The 18513-nt window shown below is 47.4% G+C and overlaps 1 protein-coding gene across 3 annotated transcripts in view; it reads left to right on the top strand.

Moving 5' to 3' along the window:
• Positions 1-18513, top strand: part of LOC138250391 (RNA-binding protein 26-like) — a 623852-nt gene that overhangs the window by 590092 nt on the left and 15247 nt on the right. For all 3 annotated transcript variants that reach the window (XM_069205212.1, XM_069205213.1, XM_069205214.1), the window contains one exon: positions 9343-9456. In XM_069205212.1, the coding sequence (XP_069061313.1) occupies positions 9343-9456 (114 nt within the window). The remainder of the gene's footprint in view (positions 1-9342; positions 9457-18513) is intronic.

An 18513-nucleotide genomic window follows, 5' to 3' on the forward strand; every position in this document is an offset into this window, starting at 1 on the left:
CACTCCGTTTATCATGCCTCAGTGGGACCTCAATCTTGTCCTTACTTAATGTGTGCTCCCTTTGAGCCGATGCACAATTGTCCTTTACGGCTCCTTCCTTTGAAAACTGGTTTTCTTATTGCCATCACTTCTGCTCGCAGAGTGAGTGAACTTCAGGCTCTATCTTCTGTGCCTCCATTTTTGCCTGTGCAGCCAGACAAAGTGGTGTTATGCACTAAGGCTTCATTCCTTCCCAAAGTCGTTACACCTTTTCATGTAGGCCAGTTCACCACTTAGCCTACTTTTTACACACCTCCACATCCTTCTTAGGAGGAGGAGAGACTCCACCGCCTGGATCCAAAAAGAGTGTTGGCATTCTATCTCAATCGTGCTAAAGATTTCCGGGTAGATGATCAACTTTTTTTTTCGATATGTGGGTGTGTAAGAAGGGTAGGTAGTGACAAAACGTACCATCTTGCGATTGGTCCTTCTTTGCATGAAGATGTGCTATGCGTTGGTAAAGAAGCAACCCCCTGAGGGCTTGAGCGCTCATTCCACCAGAGCAACTGCTGCTTCCACATCATTAGCACGTAGAATTCCTGTCCCGGATATCTGCCAGGCAGCAACGTGGGCATCCCTGCACACGTTTACTAAACATTACTGCCTGGACAGTGAACTTGGTTCGCAGCCAAGGTTGGCATTGCTTGGGTATCTATTCCAAGGTAAGGAATCTGCAACTTGAACTTTCTATCAGATGTACAAGTTACTTACCTTTGGTAACGACGTATCTGGTAGAGACACATTCTGGTTGCAGATTCCTTAGCGACCCACCCATTCTCCCCGCTTGCGAAGTGATTTCTAGGGACAGAGCTTCCCCATTCAGGGCCTTAGCTCTGGCACACCAATTTTAGTGTTCTTCGCCTCTCTGCGCTTTGGCGTGGAAAGTCACAAAAAAGAAACTGACATCACTGCCCTGAGTCCGTGTCTTTGTACCACTCCAGATGTCATCACAGCAGCAACAACGCCCACGGAGTCAAACGATGCCACCTAACGACGTGCAAGGGTATTGCTCGAAGAAAAATCTCCGGATCCAGTCTGATGCCTGGGGGAAATTCTAGGGTATGGATTCTGCAACTAGAATATGTCTCTAACAGATATCGTTACCGAAGGTAAGTAGCTTGTACTTTTTGCCACCATTAAAATGAAAACCGTCAACTATGTGTTGAAGTTTCCGCAAGAACACTCAGGAGATTCATTCCAGTTGAAATGGAACAAGAGAATCATGTATGCCTTCCTGTTCTACCCCAAGTCTGAAGAAGATCAAGAAAGACTGGCCCAAATCATACTGTTGGCACAAGACTGGGCCAGGAGAGTGTAGTTACCCGTAGCTCCTGAGCATTAGGTCTGTTCACCGATCAAACTGCCTCTTTAAGAAGACATCCTGTCTCAGTAGCAGGGCAGGGTACTCTATGCAACTTACACTTCCTTGTGTGGGTTTGAGCAACTGCAACTGACTGTTTGATTTGCTGACTGTTGTTGTCTCTAGGCACCTTATCGCAACAGTTGTTTATTCTGGGCACTAGGACACGTTTGTGACCTGGTGCTGTGCCAGGAATATAACCCCCTTGGTGGCAAAGCTGTAAATGCCCTTTCCAGCAAAACCTTGCTATGGCCACTGCAGAAAGTTATTTGTCATTCTGTTTGGCCTTTATACGTTTTCAGGATCATCCGTCCGTCTTCAGATCACCTCTTAAAATGAGATTTATTAAAGATTTGACACACATTTCCTCTTAGGCCATTTGTGATACCACAGTGGGACCTTAGCTTGATCTTGACATTGTGCACACATTTATCACATTTCTTGACTGAAGTTCTTGTATGGTTCGGAGCCATGGCCACCTACCTGTTATGTTCAGATACATAATCATAGTGTGTGTGCTGTTGGGAAATTACAGCCAGAGACTGGGACTTTACCTTCCCAAAAGTGTTTGAAACTAAGTGTTCGATGGCATCTGTCGCTGTAGATACGCATGTTCTGCAATAGCTCGCCATCTGGTGTTGGGCCGGAGTGTTACAAGTTGTTTTTCTTCGAAGAAGTCTTTCGAGTCACGGGACCGAGTGACTCCTCCTTTTGTCTCCATTGCGCATGGGCGTCGACTCCATCTTCGATTGTTTTTTTTCCGCCATCGGGTTCGGACGTGTTCCTGTCGCTCCGAGTTTCGGAACGGAAAATTAGCTAATTTCGGAAGATTTTCGTCGGTATTGTTGCGTTCGGGATCGGCGTACTTAGATTCCACACCGCATCGAAGATCGGAGAGCTCCGGTGCCCTTCGGGGTAGTTTTTTCGATCCTCCGTCGGGGCCTGGTCGGCCCGACCGCGTGCTGAAGAACGCCGATGGAACGGACCCCGTTCCGTTTCTGCCCCAAATGCCACAATAAATACCCCTACACAGACCAACACTTGGTCTGCATCCTGTGCCTGTCACCTGAGCACAGCGAAGACACCTGCGAGGCCTGTCGTGCGTTCCGGTCCCGAAAAACACTCCGAGACCGTCGAGCCAGAAGACTTCAGATGGCGTCCGCTCCGACAGCCCAACGGGAGTTCGAGGAACAAGAAGAGGAAGGTACCTTCTCGATCCAAGACTCAGACTCCGAAGGATTCGACGATACACAAACCGTGAGTAAGACGTCGAAATCCACTCAAAGGAACATTTACAAGGCCCAGGGGACGCCACTGCCACCAGGCCATGGCTCGACCCATAAAATCGGTGACCGACCGTCGGCACCGAAAAAGGCCCAAACAGTGCCGAGATCGTCCGACTCCGGTCGAGACACCGGCACGCAGCCTTCTCGGGACCGAGAAAGTGCTGGAGACAAGCCTCGACACCGAGATGCCGGTGTGGACACGGCTCGACGCCGAGACAGCGGCACCGAAACAGATCGACGCCGAGAGGTTTCGGCCCCGAAAAGGAAAAAAGTCACCTCGGAGCCGAAAAAACACGCAGACAAAGTTTCGATGCCGAAACAAACTGCAAGCGACCCAGCTTCAGGCTCTTATACAGAAGAGCACTCGCTAACCTCCCAAATGCAGAAGCATAGGTTTGAGGAAGAGCTACAAGCAACTGATGTGGACCATACGCAAAAGCGTATCTTCATTCAGCAGGGGACAGGAAAAATAAGCACCCTTCCCCCCATTAGGAGAAAGAGAAGGTTGGAGTTCCAGACGGAACAAACACCACAACCAAAAGTGGTGAAAAGAGTTACACCACCACCCTCTCCTCCGCCCGTGATTGACGTTTCACCAGCACAAACCCCATCACACTCCCCAGCTCACACCACCATGAGCCAGGGTGACCAAGATCAGGACGCATGGGACCTATATGACGCCCCAGTGTCAGATAACAGTCCGGAGGCATACCCTACAAAGCCATCTCCACCAGAAGACAGCACCGCGTACTCTCAAGTGGTGGCTAGAGCAGCACAATTTCACCACGTAAGCCTCCACTCAGAACAGGTCGAGGATGATTTCTTATTCAACACACTCTCCTCCACCCACAGCTCATACCAAAGCCTGCCTATGCTCCCTGGTATGCTCCGGCACGCAAAAGACATCTTTAAGGAGCCGGTCAAAAGTAGGGCAATCACACCAAGGGTGGAAAAAAAGTATAAGCCGCCTCCTACGGACCCGGTTTTCATCACTACACAGCTGCCACCAGACTCTGTCGTTGTAGGAGCAGCTAGGAAAAGGGCCAACTCTCACACATCTGGAGATGCACCACCCCCAGATAAAGAAAGCCGCAAGTTCGATGCAGCTGGTAAAAGAGTCGCAGCACAAGCTGCAAACCAGTGGCGCATCGCGAGCTTCCAGGCACTACTTGCGCGCTTTGACAGAGCCCACTGGGACGAGATGCAACATCTCATTGAACATCTGCCCAAGGACTTACAAAATAGGGCAAAACAAGTGGTTGAAGAGGGACAGACCATCTCCAACAACCAGATACGCTCCTCCATGGACGCTGCAGATACAGCTGCACGGACAATTAATACATCTGTAACTATCAGAAGGCATGCATGGCTCCGAACGTCTGGATTTAAACCAGAGATTCAACAAGCAGTTCTCAATATGCCTTTTAATGAAAAAGAACTGTTCGGTCCACAAGTGGACACAGCGATTGAGAAACTCAAAAAAGATACAGACACTGCCAAAGCCATGGGCGCACTCTACTCCCCGCAGAGCAGAGGGAATTACAGCACATTCCGTAAAACGCCCTTTCGAGGGGGGTTTCGGGGTCAAAGCACACAAGCCAGCACCTCACAAGCCACACCGTCCAGTTACCAGGGACAGTATAGAGGAGGTTTTCGGGGACAATATAGAGGAGGGCAATTCCCTAGAAATAGAGGGAGATTTCAAAGCCCCAAAACCCCTACTACTAAACAGTGACTCACATGTCACTCACCCCCTCCACACAACACCAGTGGGGGGAAGAATAGGTCATTATTACAAAGCATGGGAGAAAATCACTACAGACACTTGGGTTCTAGCAATTATCCAACATGGTTATTGCATAGAATTTCTACAATTCCCTCCAAACATACCACCAAAAGCACAAAATCTAACAACACACCATTCCAATCTCCTGGAGATAGAAGTGCAGGCACTATTGCAAAAGAATGCAATCGAATTAGTGCCAAACACACAAATAAACACAGGAGTTTACTCACTGTACTTTCTGATACCAAAGAAGGACAAAACACTGAGACCAATCCTAGACCTCAGAGTAGTGAACACTTTCATCAAATCAGACCACTTCCACATGGTCACACTACAAGAAGTATTGCCATTGCTAAAACTACACGACTACATGGCAACTTTAGACCTCAAGGATGCTTATTTCCATATACCAATACACCCATCGCACAGGAAATACCTAAGGTTTGTATTCAAAGGAATACATTACCAATTCAAGGTACTGCCTTTCGGATTAACAACCGCACCAAGAGTCTTTACCAAATGTCTAGCGGTAGTCGCTGCACACATAAGAAGGCAGCAAATACATGTGTTCCCATATTTGGACGACTGGCTAATCAAGGCCCATTCGTTCATACAGTGCTCAAATCACACAAATCAGATCATACAAACCCTCTTCAAACTCGGGTTCACCGTCAACTTTACAAAATCCAACATTCTGCCGCGCAAGGTACAACAATACCTAGGAGCCATAATAGACACATCAAAGGGAGTAGCCACTCCAAGTCCACAAAGAATTCTAAATTTCAACACCATCATACAACGCATGTATCCAACACAAAAGATACAGGCAAAGATGGTATTACAACTCGTAGGCATGATGTCTTCATGCATAGCCATTGTCCCAAACGCAAGACTGCACATGAGGCCCTTACAACAATGCCTAGCATCACAGTGGTCTCAAGCACAGGGTCACCTTCTAGATCTGGTGTTAATAGACCGCCAAACTTACCTCTCGCTTCTGTGGTGGAACAACATAAATTTAAACAAGGGGCGGCCTTTCCAAGACCCAGTGCCACAATACGTAATAACAACAGATGCTTCCATGACAGGGTGGGGAGCACACCTCGATCAACACAGCATACAAGGACAATGGAACGTACATCAAACAAAACTGCATATCAATCACCTAGAACTTCTAGCAGTTTTTCAAGCACTAAAAGCCTTCCAACCAATAATAGTTCACAAATACATTCTCGTCAAAACAGACAACATGACAACAATGTATTATCTAAACAAGCAGGGGGGGACGCACTCCACGCAGTTAAGCCTGCTAGCACAAAAAATTTGGCATTGGGCAATTCACAACCAAATTCGCCTAATAGCACAGTTTATACCAGGGATCCAAAATCAACTCGCAGACAATCTCTCTCGAGATCATCAACAGGTCCACGAATGGGAAATTCACCCCCAAATTCTGAACACTTATTTCAAACTCTGGGGAACACCTCAGATAGACTTGTTTGCGACAAGGGAGAACGCAAAATGCCAAAACTTCGCATCCAGATACCCACACAAACAATCCCAAGGCAATGCCCTATGGATGAACTGGTCAGGGATATTTGCTTACGCTTTTCCTCCTCTCCCTCTCCTTCCTTACCTGGTAAACAAACTCAGTCAAAGCAAACTCAAACTCATATTAATAGCACCAACTTGGGCAAGGCAACCCTGGTACACAACGCTGCTAGACCTATCAGTGGTACCCTGCATCAAATTGCCCAACAGGCCAGATCTGTTGACACAGCACAACCAAAAGATCAGACACCCAGATCCAGCATCGCTGAATCTAGCAATCTGGCTCCTGAAATCCTAGAATTCGGGCACTTACAACTTACCCAAGAATGTATGGAAGTCATAAAACAGGCCAGAAGGCCATCCACCAGGCACTGTTATGCAAGTAAATGGAAGAGGTTTGTTTGCTACTGCCATATTAATCAAATACAACCATTACACACAACTCCAGAACATGTAGTGGGTTACTTGCTTCACTTACAAAAATCTAACCTAGCTTTCTCTTCCATTAAAATACACCTTGCAGCAATTTCTGCATACCTGCAGACTACCTATTCAACTTCCCTATATAAGATACCAGTCATTAAAGCATTCATGGAGGGCCTTAGGAGAATTATACCACCAAGAACACTACCTGTTCCTTCATGGAACCTAAATGTTGTCCTAACTAGACTTATGGGTCCACCTTTTGAACCCATGCACTCCTGCGACATACAGTTCCTAACCTGGAAGGTGGCATTTCTCATTGCCATTACTTCCCTAAGAAGAGTAAGCGAGATTCAGGCGTTTACAATACAGGAACCTTTTATACAACTACACAAAAATAAAGTCGTCTTAAGGACCAATCCTAAATTTTTGCCAAAGGTTATTTCACCGTTCCATCTAAATCAAACAGTGGAACTTCCAGTGTTCTTTCCACAGCCAGATACCGTAGCTGAAAGGGCGCTACATACATTAGATGTCAAAAGAGCATTAATGTATTACATTGACAGAACAAAAAACATCAGAAAGACTAAACAACTCTTTATTGCATTTCAAAAACCTCATGCAGGAAACCCAATTTCAAAACAAGGTATAGCCAGATGGATAGTTAAATGCATCCAAATCTGCTACCTTAAAGCTAAACGACAGCTGCCCATTACACCAAGGGCACACTCAACCAGAAAGAAAGGTGCTACCATGGCCTTTCTAGGAAACATCCCAATGCAAGAAATATGTAAGGCAGCCACATGGTCTACGCCTCACACATTCACCAAGCACTACTGTGTAGACGTGTTATCCGCACAACAAGCCACAGTAGGTCAAGCTGTATTAAGAACATTATTTCAGACTACTTCCACTCCTACAGGCTGATCCACCGCTTTTGGGGAAATAACTGCTTACTAGTCTATGCAGAACATGCGTATCTACAGCGACAGATGCCATCGAACTGAAAATGTCACTTACCCAGTGTACATCTGTTCGTGGCATCAGTCGCAGTAGATTCGCATGTGCCCACCCGCCTCCCCGGGAGCCTGTAGCAGTTTGGAAGTTACCTTCAATTATTTATATATGTATCATCTCAACCTTAAATAGGTGCATACTTAGTCACTCCATTGCATGGGCACTATTACTACAATTCAACTCCTACCTCACCCTCTGCGGGGAAAAACAATCGAAGATGGAGTCGACGCCCATGCGCAATGGAGACAAAAGGAGGAGTCACTCGGTCCCGTGACTCGAAAGACTTCTTCGAAGAAAAACAACTTGTAACACTCCGGCCCAACACCAGATGGCGAGCTATTGCAGAACATGCGAATCTACTGCGACTGATGCCACGAACAGATGTACACTGGGTAAGTGACATTTTCATTCTAGGGGCTGCTGGGAATAGAGAAAATAATGAAAACAGTGCCAAGGAGTGAACAGGATTTTCACAAGCAGTGGCACATTTTAATAACCTGGCAGGAGTACCAAATCTGTTGGATACCTACAAACTGACTTGGATCCTCTGGTACCTCCCCAAGAGGGACCCACATTGAAAGGAAGTGACTGTAGTGATGTACCTGTGCACCTCTTTAATAGAAAGTCTTGAAAGAGGTACCCCAGGGTAAAAAGCTGCATCCTGTCTATTTCGATGCCTTTTTCTTTAACATTTAAAAAATAAACAAGGTGAATAAATGTCTCCCTCATTTTTTCTGAAGGTGACTTTTATGTGGTCTTATACTTTTGATTTAAAAACAAAAAAAGAGCCATTGTAAACCAAAGATAAACTAAAAAATGTTTTGTCACATAACTACTATGTATGTTAATATGCATTCATTTTGAAAAGTGGTGGCGGATCCTGTACATGAGCATAGCGTTTCTGGGCTTATGTCCATCACGGAAGATCCTGTGAATGAAACGTTTATATACAGCTGACCATAATAACTGTAGAGTTTAGAAATATAAGCATTATTCAGAAACGTGTTGTACAGGCTAGGTTTTCACTTCATTGCATCTGAATCTTCATAACAATGAGGTTTTTCAAACGTTTTCTGTCATTGCAGCAACCAAACAAGTGCTTCCTTTCTCATCCTCTCATATGCAGGTTGCCAGTGTGGCTTGTGTTAGAGATATTTCATAGCCATCACCCTGCTAGGGCTCCTTTGCATGGAGCTCATCTGCCTTTAGAGGAATGAGGGAGGGCTTAGGGCATGAACACCTGCTCCGTAATTTGGTCTTTGTTGGCCTGGGACTAGAAGGTGAAATCTGGTACTACCCTCCATCCAGCAAATCTTAGTAGTAAGACCATCTAGACACCTACTTCCTGCACCCACAGGAAACGTAAGCCTGAACACCTCTCACCATGTAGTTCACAGTTGTTAGTCATCAACTGGACCTTCAACCTAAAATGATTACATATATATGTTATAAGTGAGTATGTTTTTCTTCTAACTTTACATAGTTATATCTTTGCTCCTTGTGCTGTTAACCATTCCATCTTGATGCTCAATAACTTTATATTTTGTTCTGCATTACATGAAGGACAATGTCCTATAGGTATTAAGGCGCTCTTTGTCCTCCTGGCTTAGTGAATAATTTAACAGGGTAGTTGGCTTCCCTACCATTTAGTTTTAGCACAGGTTCTGTTACAGTATACTAGATGCTAGTGTTTACATTTGTTATGACTGGAGGGAGCATTTAACTGTCAGTAAAGAAGCTACAGAAGGGGTATTCCTCAATGATAATAATATATCACTTTCACTTTAAGAAAGTAAGAGTTTACTCTGCTCTTTAATTAACACTTTGCTATGTAATTGCTACCCAGTGTGATATTTTTGTATTTCAAACTTTTCTTTCAGGCTGCTGTTCATGGAGCACGTTTCAAGGGCCAAGACTTAAAGTTGTCTTGGAATAAACCTGTAGCCAGCATGTCAAGTGCTGAAACGGAAGACGTTGAACAAGAAGAGGAGGAAGTGAGTCCTTTCTTGATAACAGAATCATTGACAGCTAAATGTTTTTCATGCAGGACAGTATGTTTGAGGTCCACTATTTTTCAGTGACCATTGACTGTCTGATACCATCACCAGTAGTTCAAGCTAAGTCACTCCAAAGATGTTCTGCCAAGAATAGGAGGTCGCTCTAATCAAATAATATCAATCCATGTATTACATTTAGAGCCCATAGGGCAAGTGGAAAGGTGGTGTAAAAAGCTGCTGAATGCATTCCAGATATCTCACCAACTCTTACCAAGAGAATCTAGAAGTGCCATATTGTAAGACATAATTAGGTAATGTGTACAATACTTGCTCTAAAGCAACATATAAAGCATAATTATATCATAACTTTTGCATAAACAACCTTCATTCAGTGGCTAATATAATGCTCTCATAGCAACTAGTGTCCACACTGCTTGCTTGGAAATCGTCCTCCTTCATATTCACAAACTAAAGCCCCAAAATGTATCATAAGTCTAGTTGCCAGTTTCATTCATGTGGAGAATAAAGAAAATAAAAATGAAAGTCCCAAACCCTATACATTACATGATGGATATTATAGAACTGCAGCATTCTACATATTGTCAATGATTATTGCATTGTATATGTTAAAACAGCTAATGGTATTCATTTTATAGCCCCCCTTCCATATTGGCCGAATCAAATCCTGAAATGGATTAAGTCAGCCACGAGCATCATCCATGACATTAAATGCCTGTTAAAAAGATACTTCTCCAATTTCTAGTTCTTCTTAGTATTCCCCACCATTTGAATTACATTATTGCTGTGTCCAAATCTTTTTTTTTTTTTTTTGTTTTTTTTTTTTTTTATAAAGTAAATTGTGGTTCAGCTACCAAGGACTTATTTCTTGTACTTACCTATAACATTGTCCTGTATGTTCCAGGCTAGGAAAGACTTGAAAAACCTCAGCTTCAGCTCTGAATTTTTAGGGGTACTTTTTCTTTATAGATTCTTTCCGAGAAAATGTCCCAATCTGCCAGGTTGAGAGTCTAGATTTTTTACTGCTGCAAAAATGTTTGTGTTCTCAATTTCTCTATAAAGATAATTTGAAGCTCTTCCTGAAAGTGATGATCTTATAGAGAATTCTAGTTGCAGATTCCTTACCTGTGAATTTCCCCCAGGTGTCGGACTGGATCTGGACAGTGTTCTGAGCAGTATCCTGGCATGCCATTAAGTAGTGTAGATCGGCTCCACGTCCATAGTTGATGACGTCCGCGTAGGATTTGATGATCCAGGTCCAATATAGGCACCACACTGTCAGTTCTTTTCTTTACGGGCCACCTAACACTGATCCGAAGAGAGCTACCCTCAGTCATGTTTTGACTGGCTTTTTTTGACTTTTTGGTGAAAACTTTTTTCGGGTTTTCAGCTCCTGGTGCACCGAGGATCTCATTGAGGATTACTGGGTTTAAGCCCTGCTATTCCGGTCATCGGGCGATGTCTGGAACAGATCCGCACCTTATGTGGTTTTGGTGCCTGGAGCGTGACCACGACCCGAAGTCATGCTCCGAGTGTGGAGCGATTCATCCAAAGGCTTTGAGGGAGTGGTCCCTGAAGCTGATGGTGGCCCGACACTTGACTTCTCACAAGTTGAGATCCCTGTTGAGAGGAAGGTCCCAGGGTCAGTCGCAGAGATCTTCTTAGTCATCATTCCACTCCAAGTCCTCGGGCGATCAGGTTAGTCGAGGCACAAGAGGAAAAACAAGAAGTTGAAGCTTTGTTCAACTTCTCATTGTCAGTCGGCTGACGAGATGAGGGGGTGTCTGTGCTCTAGGCCGCGTTCTGAGGTGCCTGGGCCAGCTTAGCTCCTGCCCGAGGTTCTGGGAGCCGGAGCTACCCCAGCTCAATTCCAAGAGTTTTACGAGTCAATGTACCTCATTTTTGGGCAGCCTGACACTGCTGGAGTGCCTCTGGGCCCCGCAGAGTCGGTCGAGGCCACTTCAGGTTCTGTGCCGGTGGCTTTGGTGATGAGGGGCACCGATGGATCTATTCCTGGATCCAGAATAACGTCAGTCATACCAACCCGATGCCAATGCCTCCGTGCCCTCAGGCAGGCCATCCCCATTCTTATTGCCACCCCACCCTCTGGCAGACCATCCCCATTCTCAATGCCAACTCCTACATGGAGCTGAATGGGCGTCGTACGACGGTGACTTCAATGCCAGCAGGAGCCTTGCCTCCTATGTCTGATCATGCGCATCTTTCTTAGGGGCTAGGTTATGTGAGGAATGGGCGGACCGTATGGAATGGAGTACAGACTTGGGTGAGGCCAGCAGACTGGATTCTTTTCCAGATACAGGCATGCTTTCTCCCCCTACAGTGGCTGTGGAGAAGGGAACTTCCTATTTCATGGTGGTTAGAAGCTGAGGTCTTAGACCTTGAGTTGCCTTCCATGGCCGACAGGACCAACCTGACAGAGGTGCATCAACCTGCGACTTCCTCCTCGGAACCTAAGCTCCTCTTCAATTAATCTCTTACGGATTGCCTACTGGGGTACTGTGTCCAAGCCCAGGACAGGTTCTCCTGTGATCATGACAATTGCCCACCATAAACCAGTTCGAGGAGACCCAACCTTTCTGACGCAAGACCCTACCCCTGAGAGCTTGGCTAGCCAAGCCACTATTTCCCAGGGCATGTTCCCTTCCGCACCCCCGGATAGAAGAACCAAAAGGTTGGGCCCACTTGGGAAGAAGATTTCTTTCTTCCACCAGCCCAGCATTGCGGTCCATGAACACCACATGCCTTTTGGGCCTTTACTCCCACACACTATAAGATACTGTAGGACGCTGGCTCTGTATATACTATATCAAAATGAGATATAGTGTGCACAGAGTCCAGGGGTTCCCCAAGAGGCTTGACATAGGCAATAATAGATAATACTAATGCTCTATTTGTGGTAGTGTGGTCAAGCAGTTAGGCTTATCAGAAGGTAGTGTTGAGCATTTGTTGTACATACACAAGCAATAAATGAGAACACACACTCAATGACTTAACTCCAGGCCAATAGGTTTTTATATAGAAAAATATTCTTTTCTTAATTTATTTTAGAACCACAAGATTCAAATTGCAGGTAAGTAGATTAAATGTAAAGTACTTTGCATAGGTATAGTTACAACTTTGAACCTAAACAGTAATGTACACAGTTTTTCATAAAATGACTAAGCTATTTTAAAAGTGGGCACAGTGCAAAATTCAACTGTTCCTGGGGTAGGTAAGTACAGTTAATGTGGTAAGTAAAGCACTTACAAGTTCAGTGTCCGGGGCATAGGTAGCCCACCGTTAGGGGTTCAAGTCAGCCCCAAACACCCAGCACCAGCAACACAAGGCCGGTAAGGTGCAGAGGTCAAAGAGGAACCCAAATAACATGGGCGCCTATGGAGACGGGGTGCTTCGGTTCCTGTCTGCTGGCAGGTAAGTACCTGCGTCCTTGGGGAGCAGACGAGGGGAATTTAGTAGAGCATTGGGGGGGGGGGGTCCAAACAACACCCTCAGCGGCACAGGGGCGGCTGGGTGCAGTGGACAAACAGGGCATCAGGTTTACAATAGATTTCAATGGCTGGACCCGGTGGTCACTCAGACGTTGCAGGCAGGGCACGGGGAGCTTCTTAGGGCCAGCCACTGACTGGGCAAGGGTGAGGGCCGCCTGCTGGTCACTGCTGCACTGGTGGTCAGTTATTCACGGGCCTGGGGGATGTGTGTGCAGTGCTCCTTCCAGGGGTTGGATTTCTTCGTCCCGGGCAGTTACAGTCAGGGGTGTCCTCGGGATTCCCTCTACAGGCATCGTCGTGGGGGTGCAGAGAGGTTAGCCCAGTGTGGACACGTCATCCTAGTGGCCTGGAGATCCTCTCTGGGTCGTTGGTTTCTCTGGACATGGGCCATGTAATGACTACACCGAATACTGGGAAGTTTGGTGTCAAACTTCTCAGCGCAATAAATCCACACTGATGCCAGTGTGGAATTTATTGTAAAATACACCCAGAGGGCATCTCAGATATGCCCCCTGAATACCAATCCAACTTCTAGTGTTAGGCTGACCAGTTTCTGCCAGCCTACCACAACCAGACGAGTTGCTGGCCATATGGAGAGAGTGCCTTTGTCACTCTGTGGCCAGGAACAAAGCCTGTACTGGGTGGAAGTGCTTCTCACCTCCCCCTGCAGGAACTGTAACACCTGGCGGTGAGCCTCAAAGGCTTACCCCTTTTGTTACAGCCCCTCAGGGCATCCTAGCTAGTGGAAATGCCCACCCCTCCGGCCACTGCCCCCACTTTTGGCGGCAAGGCTGGAGGAGATAATGAGAAAAACAAGGAGGAGTCACCCACCAGTCAGGACAGCCCCTAAGGTATCCTGAGGTGAGGTGACCACTGCCTTTAGAAATCCTCCATCTTACGTTTGGAGGATTCCCTCAATAGGATTAGGGATGTGCCCCCCTCCCCTCAGGGATGAGGCACAAAGAGAGTGTAGCCACCCACCAGGACAGTAGCCATTGGCTACTGCCCCCAGACCTAAACACACCCCTAAATTTAGTATTTAGGGGCGCCCAAGAACCCAGGAAATCAGATTCCTGCAACCTACAAGAAGGACTGCTGACCTGAAAGCCCTGCAGAGACGACAGAAGACAACTGATTTGGCCCCAGCCCTACCGGCCTGTCTCCTGACTCGAAAAACTTCAACAGCGACGGATCCACAGGGACCAGCGACTTCTGAAGCCTCAAAGGACTGCCCTGAACCTAAGGACCAAGAAACTCCTGTGAGCAGCGTCTCTACTCAACAAACGGCAACAATATTGCAACTTTTCTACAACTTTCAAAGACCTCACTCTTCCCACCGGAAGCGTGAGACTTCACCCTCTGCACCCGACGCCCCGGCTTGAGATCCAGAGAACCAAAACCACAGGGAGGACTCCCAGGCAACTGCGACTTCATGGGTAGCCCGAGACGACCCCCCTGCTCCTCCACAGTGACGCATGCAGAGAGAATCCAGAGGCTTCCGCTGACCGCGACTGCCTGTAACAAGGGACCCGACGCCTGGGCCAAGCACTGCACCCGCAGCCCCCAGGACCAGAAGGAACTGAACCTCAGTGCAGGAGTGACCACCAGGCGACCCTCTGCCTAGCCCAGTCGGTGGCTGGCCCGAGAAGCTCCCCTGTGCCCTTCCTGCACTGCTAGTGTGACCCCCGGGTCCCTATATTGAATCCAATACAAAACCCAACGCCTGGTTTGCACACTGCACCCGGCCGCCCCTGTGCCGCTGAGGGTGTGTTTTGTGTGCCTACTTGTGCCCCCCCCCCCATTCCCCCCCTTCCCCTGCTCTACAAAACCCCTCTGATCTGCCTTCCGAGGACGCAGGTACTTACCTGCTGGTAGACTGGAACCGGAGCACCCCTGTTCTCCATAGGCGCCTATGTGTTTTGGGCACCTCTTTGATCTCTGCACCTGACCGGCCCTGAGCTGCTGGTGTGGTAACTTTGGGGTTGCCTTGAACCCCCAACAATGGGCTGCCTATGCCCAGGAACTGAGACTTGTAAGTGTCTTACTTACCTCACAATCTAACCAATACTTACCTCCCCCAGGAACTTGATTTTTGCACTGTGTCCACTTTTAAAATATCTTATTGCCATTTTAACAAAACTGTATGTGTTATTGCTCTAATTCAAAGTTCCTGGCTTACCTGTGTGGAGTACCTTGCATTTTATGTATTTACTTCAAATCTTGAACTTGTGGTTCTAAAAATAAATTAAGAAAATATATTTTTCAATATAAAAACTATTGGCCTGGAGTAAATCTTTGAGTGTGTGTTCCTCATTTATTGCCTGTGTGTGTACAACAAATGCTTAACACTACCCACTGATAAGCCTACTGCTCGACCACACTACCACAAAATAGAGCATTAGAATTATCTTATTTTGCCACTATCTTACCTCTAAGCGGAGCCCTTGGACTCTGTGCACACTATCTCTCACTTTGAAATAGTATATACAGAGCCAACTTCCTACAGATGGTTTCTTCTTGCTTGGTTGGACAGGTCCGCTACCCACAGGAGTTCTTGATCCTTCTTAGGTACAAGGCAGTCCTCTGATCGGCAGACATCGCTGGTCCCGCAGGATGCGTCGCTGGTGCAGGTTCTCTGAAGTTGGAGACAGGGCAGTAGGGCTTGGGCCAAAGCAGTTGTTCTCGTCCTCCTTTCTCTGTGGGGCTTTTCAGCTAAGCAGTCCTTCTTTGTAGGTCGTCAGGAATCTGATTTCCTGGGTTCAGGGTCGCTCCTAAATACTAAATTTAGGGGTGTGTTAGGGCTTGAGGGCAGTAGCCAATGGCTACTGTCCCTGAGGGTGGCTGCACCCTCCTTGTGCCTCCTTCCTTTAGGGAGGGGGGGGCGGGGCACATCCCTATTCCTATTGGGCTAAATCCCCCAAAGCAAGATGGAGGATTTAAGGAGGGGTCCACTTCAGCTCTGGTCAGCTTAGGGGTGGACCTGGCTGAGGGGGTGACTCCTTGTTTTTCTCATTATTTCCCTGGACTTGCTGCCAAAAGTGGGGGCTGCGTCGGGGGGGGGGCGGGCATCTCCACTAGCTGGAGTGCCCTGGGGTGCTGTAACAACAGGCTTGAGCCTTTGAGCCTCACCGCCAAGTGTTACAGTTCCTGCAAGGGGAGGTGTGAAGCACCTCCACCCAGGACAGTCTTTGTTCCTGGTCACAGAGTGCACAAAGGCACTCACCCCATGTGGCCAGAAACTTGTCTGGAAGTGGCAGGCTGGCAGAGAGACTGGTCAGCCTAGCACTAGCAGTTGGGCTGGCATACATTGGGCATCTCTAAGATGCCCTCTCTGTGCATTTCTCAATAAATCCCACACTGGCATCAATGTGGATTTATTGTGCTTAGAAGTTTGATACTAAACTTCCCAGTATTCGGTGTAGTCATTATGGAACTGTGGAGTTCGTGTTTGACAAACTCCCAGACCATATACTCAATATGGCTACCCTGCACTTAAAATGTCTAAGAATTGGCTTAGACACTGTATGGGCATAGTGCTCATGCAACTATGCCCTCACCTGTGGTATAGAGCACCCTCCCTAAGGGCTGTAAGGCCAGACAGTGAGTTGTGGGCACGGCACTGTGAGGTGCTTAGTCTTTTTCTCCCCACCAGCACACACAAGCTGTGAGGCAGTGTGCATGTGCTTAGTGAGGGCCCCCCAGGGTGACATAATACATGCTGCAGCCCTTAGAGATCTTCCCTGGCCACAGGGACCTTGGTACCAGAGATACCTTTAACAAGGGACTTACTGTGTGCCAGGGTTGTGCTAGTTGTGGAGACAAAGGTACAGTTTTAGGGAAAGAACTCTAGTGCTGGGGCCTAGTTAGCATGGTCCTAGCACACTTTCAATCAAAGCTGGCATCAACAAAAGGAAAACGGCATGGTTACCCCCTAACAACAGTGGCATTTTCCTACAGATACCATTGCTCAAGTGCTGCCACAGGTCCCATAGGAGGTGGCCCTCATGCTCTTTCAGGCTGCTGCCGATGGGAGAGATGCAGAAAAGATCACAATTCTTGCGGACTGGATGTGATTGACTCGCTAGGCAGAGATGTTTAGTCGACAGTGGCCCTAAGGCGCCATGCCTGGATGAGGACGTCTGGCTTTTCAGGGGATGTTCATGCTACTTTGATGGACCTGCCCTTTGAAGGCACCTGTCTCTTCAGAGACAAGGCAGATGCGGCACTCGAGTGCTTCAAGGATTCTTGTGCTACGGCCCCTCTTCCCCCTCAGAAGCTTTTCACCCCTTTTGTGGCTACAGAAGGGGCCTCTAAATGGGTTTATTCCCAGCCAGCCACAGTGCTGCGCATGGTGGCCAACCTTTGCATGGCCGCGGGCATGGGATCCACTGACCCCCATGTATCAGGGAGCCATCTGGCCAGTTTCCCTTCATCCACACCGGAGCAGCCTCTAATCCTTCCTAGTCTGACTCCCATCAGGGGCCAATCAGAGACAGGATCCACCATCACCTGCTCCGCTTGCAATCCACCACGTCGGGCAGGTGGGTATTTTAGATAGTCTGAAGGGTTCACTTCCTCGCCTTCAAAACTACCCCTCCCCCCCATGCCACCATCCTACGACCAGATGACAGTGGATCACATGCGAAGAAGTTACGACTCTCTTGGCCAAGAGAGACACAGAGAGGGTTCCTGTGCCAAAAGTAGTTTGTGGTTGCTATTCCCGCTACCTTCTGATACCCAAAAAGGACGATGGCCTCTTCCCTATCCTAGACCTTTGATCCCTTGCGCTCTTCCTCAAAAGGAGACATTCAAAATGCTCACTCTGGCTTAGCTCTTATATGCCCTGGACCTAGGAGGACTGGATGGTAGTGTTATTCCTCTCCTGCCTGCCCACAGGCATTACTTGTGGTTCACGGTAGGCCACAAGCACTTTCAGTCTACTGTGGTATCCTTTGGCTTTACCAGCTCCCCTCGTGTGTTCACCAAGGTGATGGCAGTGGTTGCATCTACCCAGATCAGGAGTGTGTCGTCCCCTATCTCGAGGATTGGCTGTTAAAGGTGGGCTCTCCCCAGGCAGTGGTCTCCTACCTCCGACTATGGCAGGCCTCCTGGATTTGCTGGTATTTACTATAAACACGCCGAAGTCAAACCTGATACCCTCTCAGACGCTTCCTTTCATCTGAGCTGTTTTGGACACTGTGCAGTTTCTGGCTTATCCTCCTGAATGGTGAGTTCTGGACATTCAGCCTATGATACTGATGTTTCAGCCTCTATCCTTGATTTTGAAGAGAATGACTGACGTTACTGGGCCTCGTGGTCTCCTGCATCATGCTGGTGACATATACCAGATGGCATTTGCAGGCTTTGCAGTGGGACCTGAAGTGATAGTGGGCGCAGGATCAAGGATATCTCTCCAACAAGGTCCAGATCTCAGAGGGAACTGCCCACAATCTGCAGTGAGGGTGAATGAATTGCGATTGGGTCAGAGACAGATCCCTCTCCCTTCCCCAATCAGATCTGACAGTAG

This window comes from Pleurodeles waltl, chromosome 8, assembly GCF_031143425.1.
Source record: "Pleurodeles waltl isolate 20211129_DDA chromosome 8, aPleWal1.hap1.20221129, whole genome shotgun sequence".
NCBI classification, from domain to species: Eukaryota; Metazoa; Chordata; class Amphibia; order Caudata; family Salamandridae; genus Pleurodeles; species Pleurodeles waltl.